This window comes from Mirounga angustirostris, unplaced genomic scaffold (genome assembly GCF_029215605.1).
Source record: "Mirounga angustirostris isolate CCGP_5_RB_7025 unplaced genomic scaffold, mMirAng1.0.hap1 SCAF_2, whole genome shotgun sequence".
NCBI lineage: Eukaryota > Metazoa > Chordata > Mammalia > Carnivora > Phocidae > Mirounga > Mirounga angustirostris.
The window spans coordinates 186,252,610-186,259,859 of NW_026991710.1; the positions used below are offsets into that span (position 1 = coordinate 186,252,610).

Below are 7,250 nucleotides of genomic sequence, written 5' to 3' on the forward strand. Positions count from 1 at the left end.
AAGACTGATTTACACACCAGAAAAACTTTCCAATGCCCCAGTGATGCCCAAGATTTATGAATCTGCCTCCCTCTCTGCTCTACTCACCATGCAAATTCTAGTAACCACAGCTTGAAAGACACAGAAATGTCCTAACATTGTACACATTATTTGAAGACCAGAAGAATGTCAAAGTAGACCAGAAGTGATAAGTTAATAACATAATTCCAAAGTTACATTCTTACAAAGGTCTTTGGAAATGGCAGTGTATTAAAGACATTCACTGTCATTCAGTTAAATGCTTTTCCACACTTTCAAATTCCCTCCCCTTTCTGACCTATGAGTCAATTTAAATTGAAGGTGTCACACATTGTCTTTAAGATTCTCTTTGTGTGTGTGTGTCTTTTCCTGCTCCGTTTTGCCCATGACAGATGTTCAGAGGCTATCTACTTCCTACTGCCCACTGCCTAGTCTGTAAGTCAGGAGCTAGACCCCTGGGAAGGAGCAGGGAGGGAACTAAACCTTGTCAGGCCAACCTGACCACCAGCAGAGCCTCCCTCTGGAGCCTGCTGCCCACATTCTGCTCACCTGGGGTGAAACAAGTCAGCAGGGCCTTCTGTGGAGCCTGGTGCCTTCCTCACCACTGACCCCCTCCTCACTCCTCGGAGACCTGGCACTGAGCTAACAGCATGCTCTTCAGAAACTATCTCTAACGTCTCACCGAGTACAGCCAGAAAGCTTTGCTCCTTAGGAAAAAACTTATGAAAAGAACAGGTTGGAAGTAAGAATCACTTAAAGCTTCACTTAATTGGGGGGGGGGGGGATCAAATAAGACTTGTAATTCTAAAGTTTTGCTTTGTTTCCTTATTCATACAGATGATAGGAACACATCACCAAAAAAAATAAATTCCAGGCCTGTTCAGGTCTATTGCATTAGCAACACATTGTATTTAAGCAGCTGTTAAGGAGTTTATGAATCGATAGGTACATTATGTTATACCATTTTTATGTCCTATAAAGTTAATACTTCTACGTGGGGTCATTTGGGTATTTATGCAACCACAGAGCTCACAGGTGGGAAAAGGCACATTTTCAAGGCCCTGCTATGGACATTGGAAAACATTCTGTACTAAATTTCTATCCGATTACAAACCCAATGAGTGGGATTATGGGGTGTCACTAAATCTCTTTCATTTAAAAACTAGATTGGAGTGCAAATAGGAACATCATGTTATAATGTTGCTGCAATTCAGAATGGTGATAAACCATGTCATAGGAAAAGTTGCAAGTTTATAGAGAGAGTTTCAAGCTTGGCTGAGCATTGTTTATTTAAAAGACAAATTTCTTTCTGAAGCATCCTGATCCCACCACCATCATTCATCTCACCAATACATCTTTCAAAATAGCATTTTAATTGTAATTCGGCTGTGTTTCCTGTCGTGCAACACTGATTTTGAAAGCCAACAGAGGCGGGGGGGGGGGGGGGATTTCTGGAAGGTTTGTTTATGTTTCCATGAAACTCCCAATTTTTTCTTTCTTTCTTTTTTTTTTTTTTTTTTTGTGGCATAATTAAACCTGAATGGTAAGTAAATTTTGACAAGCACACTGGCTTTTGTCATACCAAAGTGAAGTAGGAGTTTGTGCCAATTTTGGTGGGGTTTTTTTTAGCTCTTGGGACCTTGAGATTCCTCAAGCAGCTGGGGTTTGGTGACTTAAATAGGCCTTTCTCCATATGAGGTTGGACAAGTGCCTGGGGGAAAGAAGGCCAAAGTCTGTAAAGCTCAATCAGAGAATCAGGGTGTTTCCCCAAGTGAGAGCTTCAATGTATATCCATTGAATTAGCCCAGGAATGACTGTGACATCAGAAAAGGGACCAGGTTGAAATCAACTTTCTCCATATGAATATACAAAAGATACCATCCCTTCGCCTAAGCAGCCTCAAAATCAAATCCTTAAAGCAAACAACAAAATAATCTGTCTACTCCAATCAGGGCTGGCCCCATGCAAACACCCAAATTAAGCAGTGTTGGTATTCAACCCTTCCCTGTCTTTTTTTTTTTTTTTTTTTTTTTTTTTAACCACTGCTCTGGGAATCTGCCTACCTTTCTCTGTCCTTCTCCACAATCAGAATCCTTTCTCAACAGAAGACATCAGATGCCCAATTTCAACAGAGTACAAGGGGCAGAAAAGATTTTCTGGGAGGACAAAATATTAACAGGGAAAGAAATCTCTCAGGGTGTGATCTCAGGGTTTGGTGCCGACGGGGTAGATAATGTATTCCAGGAGATGCACCACACCTCACCAGCTCTCTCCCAGACAACTACCACTGCGCCCAACGCCTGCCAGAAGTCAGCTTTATCTGGGTCCCCCAATCTGAAAAATTTCATGGACAGAGAGGGAAGCCAATGGAGCCATGTCCCTGATTTATGACATGTTTGAGTTCAAATGATAGGAAAGCTTTGTTCCACCAAAATGTGATTTTCTGACTGAAGGAAGTAATTAGAAATAAATCATTCTTGTCCCAGCAGTATTCAACATTATCTACTTTCTAAACTTGACTTTAAAGAATCCAGAGTGCCCTGAAATGTGGTTCTTATTATCGTATATTGGCAGAATACATAAATGTTAGAAGACCCAGCAAAAACAAATTCACTGATTTTTTTAAATCCCCCTCATGATACTGGTAATATTTTGGTAGTAATATGAAGTTTTCATGTTCCCTGCATATCAAATGCTTCCTGAGCTGTGCAGCTGCTAGAATTTGTGTTTTCACTTTCCAAAATGCCAGTCCACATTAATATGCATTAAAATAAATACTATTTTATTACCACAAATTCGATTTTACTGATCAATGTCACCAAAATAAAGGCTCTCCATGAATTCAGGCAGAGAAAGGAAAGTGATAGCATTCTATCAGTAATTCTTTCTGATATAAAATTATTTCAATAATCCCTTCTCGTTGTTAATTGCTGAATAATGCACACATTACTTCTTTTATAACCTGTACTATTATTTAATGTCCTCATGATATCTATCACTAGACAATTGGAATACAGGTCTGATTTATAAATGTCAAAATGTTTTAATCCAACTTGTGGATATTACAACAAATATTCCTCCTTGTAGTTTTGAAATGCTATCAGAGTGGGTCTAAGCCCCATGGAAGTCCAAATATTTCTACTTATGTTACATGCTTACTAAAGGCTTACACTATCTAATTTTACATGTTAATAAGGATAGAAATGTTCAAAGTAAAATGACTATGTACAATCTTCTGTAGTTTCGCAAAGGTGTAAAGATTTGTCTTTAAACACATCCATTTGTCCTGTTTAAGGTTTCAGGCTCTGTATAACTATACTCCTAGGAATGAAGATGAGCTGGAGCTCAGAGAAAGTGATGTCATTGATGTGATGGAAAAGTGTGACGATGGATGGTTTGTGGGTATGTGAACACTTCCTTTCAGATGCCTTTGGCCATTTTATAATTTGCTTGCATTTGCTCCTTTGTGATAGTCAAGCTTTCTTTGATTTCATGATGCCTCTGATCTTCCACGCATTACATATGCACCATGTAACCCCAAAGCAACATTGCATTGCATTTTTTTTAAGTAGGCTCCACTCCCAGCATGGAGCCCAACACGAGGCTTGAACTCACAGCTCTGAGATCAAGACCTGAGCTGAGATCAGGAGTCCGACGTTTAACTGACTGACTCACCCAGGCACCCCTGCATTGCATTTTTAATATGGTTTACTCTTTACTGCTTCAGGTATATGTGATTTTCTGCTGGTTTTATTTCCAATTCAATGGAGAGAAGAAAATTTCTTTGAATAGCACCAACCAGAAAGACTGAGATCTAAGAACCATAACAACAGTGTTTCCTAGATGAGAAGTATTAACACTCTGTTCAGTGGGCAATGTTAGGTGTCAGCAGTGAGGATCTAATTGGAGAAAACAAAATGAAGTCAGCAATTCATCTACTTATACTAGGTCTGATGTTAAATACCCTAAAGTTCAATGATTCATCTTCATTTTAATTTTTGGTAAAAGTAGGGAGAAGTTCCATTCTTACCACTTAAAAGACAACCCCATTCTTACTTTCTTAAAAAAACAATAGGAGGTGTCTGGGTGGCTCAGTTGGTTGAGCAGCTGACTTGATTTCGGCTCAGATCATGATCTCAGGGTCATGACATTGAGACCCACATCAGGCTCCCTGCTCAGCGGGAGTCTGCTTGAGGATTCTCTCCCTCCCTCTTCCTCTGCCCCTCCCCCCACTTATGCACTCTCTTTCTCTCTCTCTCTCTCAAAATAAATAAAGCTTTAAAAAAAAAAAAAGGAAGACTAGAGCTCTTCTGAGAAAACATTTGTAGACAAGATCATACAATGGGACACGTACACCCTGTTGAAGAGGGGTGGGACAGACCCCTTGCTCACTGAGCCCTGCTGTTGAGCTCCACTGCTCAGCTCGACTTGATTCAGATTGTACTTGACAACGTCACTTCCCGAGAGTTTTTTGGTCCTCACTCTTGTCTAGCAGCCTTGGCGATGGAACATCGTCCCGCTTAGTATCATTACGTTAAAAACCCACCTCCTCAGCAGGATGGTCTTTCCCTTCGGGCTGAGAGGCTGAGCTTTTCTGTTTAGCCTGGTTGTGTCTGGGAGGGCAGCTTTTAAGCTTGAGAGGCAATGAAGGCATCAGGCAGTACAGAGAAAACTGCTCCCTTAGTCTTCCTAGGGTCTTAATGTGAGCTTTCTTCCTTTTCCAAAGCCCACAAGGCTTGCTTTCTTCGTGAAGGCTCTCGAAACTGAAGCGTTTTCAAGCCCACATATATAAACTGATATTTCATTGTTGCTCATTTCATTGATTGCTTCCATTTTCAGGAACCTCAAGAAGAACCAAATTCTTTGGTACTTTTCCGGGAAACTATGTCAAGAGGCTGTGAATCACTCTCCCTCCTTTTTATGCCGCATTTCAGCACCACATCTGCATAGCCTTGCCCGAAAGAGCCCCTCAGGCCTCCCGCTGTCCTGCCTTCCAGTCTCCTGTGGAAGTCACCCACCCCTCACCATCTCTACCTGCCTCCAAACCACCAGCAAAGGGAGCGCCGCTGCCGAGCCCGGGGGAGGCTGGAGACTTGCTTCCGTGTGAACGTGCATATTCCTGATTTCTGCTCTAAACTTTGAAAAGTCGCTATGCGAGATCAGAAAGAAAAGCATTATAGTTAGAAAGGGTTAAGTATTTGAGGCAAAAAAAAAAAAAGGAAATATCTGAAGAATCTCTTTAGTCCACTTTCAACGACGTTCTCCCCTCAGGCAACCAGAGATTGTTTATTCCTAAATGCTGTGGTTTGCATTTTCACATTCTTAGCTTGGCAGTATATTTTCCTTTCACGAATTTGCCTAGTGTCCTGGTTTACACGACATGAAAACTGTACTTCGGCTATTGTTTGCCTGCACTTATATATTGTAATACGCACAGTGATTACAAAATCTAAAGCAAGCGTAGGAAAGTTAATTCGGATGAGTGTGATTTTGTTGATTGAATGTGAGTTTTCAAATAGGAGTCTTTTCCTGCAGTTTTTTTTTTCTGTACTTTTTAGAAGTGCAAACCGTAAGTGAATAAGAGCCTTTGGTAATAATCATGAGAGTATAAGAGGTTTAGCTAGACTACAAAAAAACAAAAAACAAAAAACAAAAACCTATTGTGTTGTAAAGTTGCATTGCTATTTTATATTAAAATGTAATAATCAGCATCATGAACAATGAGCTCTTAGTGTTTTATTTATCTGGTAAAATTTTAATAAAAGCAGTGTTAGTGAGAGGTGCAAAGAATTATTCTAACGTAGACACTTGAAAGTATCTGTAAGCAATATTCATAAGTAAGCTTTCACTGTGTGCACACGCATACATTTGAGATTGTGCAAGAACAGGCAATCCATATGGTATGTTGTACATTTTATGGGAATGTAAAGGAATCCCACACGTGATTTTATAGAAATAGAGTACTTCAGAAGCATCACAAGTATTAAGGCTGGTTTTAGCAAGGATTATGATCAATACAATTATTTTTACTACAATAGTTATTTTTCTTCTATGGAACTCAGAATCCTGGCAACATTTGAGGACAGGAATATGTTGAGCCTGATTTTCCTGGTGTGTGTAAAATATTTCCTTGGAATCCATGAGGCACTTTTTAGAAGCAATGTTAAATCATTCAGGTTATATTTTCTGCCCTGAAGTAGAAATTTACAAAATGGCTTTGGGACCTGAAAGATTTAATGTGGCTAGCGGTGCCTGAATTACACATACTTTGAGAACTAGCTTTGTATTTCTTATGACTTTGCATAAGAACTATTCATATTTGGATCTTGAGCACCTTATAGATAAAACTTTTTATGGCTTTCTTCTGTGGACAGTGGTTGATCTTTTCACAATGTATGTAGACTCTAGAATTTTGTACATATGTTTGCTCTTTTTTTTGTACAGATTATTTAGTTGTCAAGACAATGGGAATTTCTTAATTTGGTCTTTATCTTTCACTTCAAACTAAGCTAAAACACTTTCCAACAGATTATCCTTTACATATCCCACAGATCACAAGCACGCCTTGATTGTGCAATTCTGTAAGATAGCATTTATGCAAAAGTTTATGGACTTAAAAGATCTTAGCAGCCAAACTGAAGTGTACTGATTACAGAGGAGTTTCATTAGTAAGAAGGTAAAGAAACATCTTTGAGTAGCCTACCTTGGTAACTGTCAAGTTCACAACCAGCTTTATATCTTAAAGGCTTTGGGTTTGAAATTAAGTCAACTGCATGCAGCTTTGCTGATAAATGAATAATTACCTTTGATGCCATTTATGAGAAAAGATTTCAATATCTGTTGCCTGTCATATTTAAGAAAAATTACTGTTTCTACTCTCTGTATCTGATTTTAAAAGAAAAAAATATTCGTACCTGGCTTTCAGGTAATTGACTTTGAATTCTTACAAGCGAAGGTCATTGTGTTTTTCTTGAATAGACACCTAATAAATTTTGCTTGGAAGTATACTTCAGTTTTTTCTTTTTGACATTTATCCTTAAGAAAATTGTGTAGTTTACCCCAATTTCTTCGATAAACCAAGAGAAAATGCATTTGTTCTATGTTCTCTTGAGACACAAATGGAGAAAAGATGTATATGCATCAGCTCCCAGAAGAAATATTCTTTAAACCTGCCACTAAAGCTCATTTGCTAAATACTCTCTGGCTGGAAATTACTACTCAGCTAAAACAAC

General features: G+C 39.0%; 1 protein-coding gene across 15 annotated transcripts in view; it reads left to right on the forward strand.

Moving 5' to 3' along the window:
- SORBS2 (sorbin and SH3 domain containing 2) overlaps window positions 1-7,025 on the forward strand; it is a 181,470-nt gene extending 174,445 nt beyond the window's left edge. For all 15 annotated transcript variants that reach the window (XM_064585681.1, XM_064585668.1, XM_064585667.1 and 12 more), the window contains 2 exons: window positions 3,314-3,420; window positions 4,858-7,025. In XM_064585681.1, the coding sequence (XP_064441751.1) occupies window positions 3,314-3,420; window positions 4,858-4,919 (169 nt within the window). In that variant the 3' untranslated portion in view covers window positions 4,920-7,025. The remainder of the gene's footprint in view (window positions 1-3,313; window positions 3,421-4,857) is intronic.
- The last annotated feature ends 225 nt before the right edge of the window (window positions 7,026-7,250 follow it).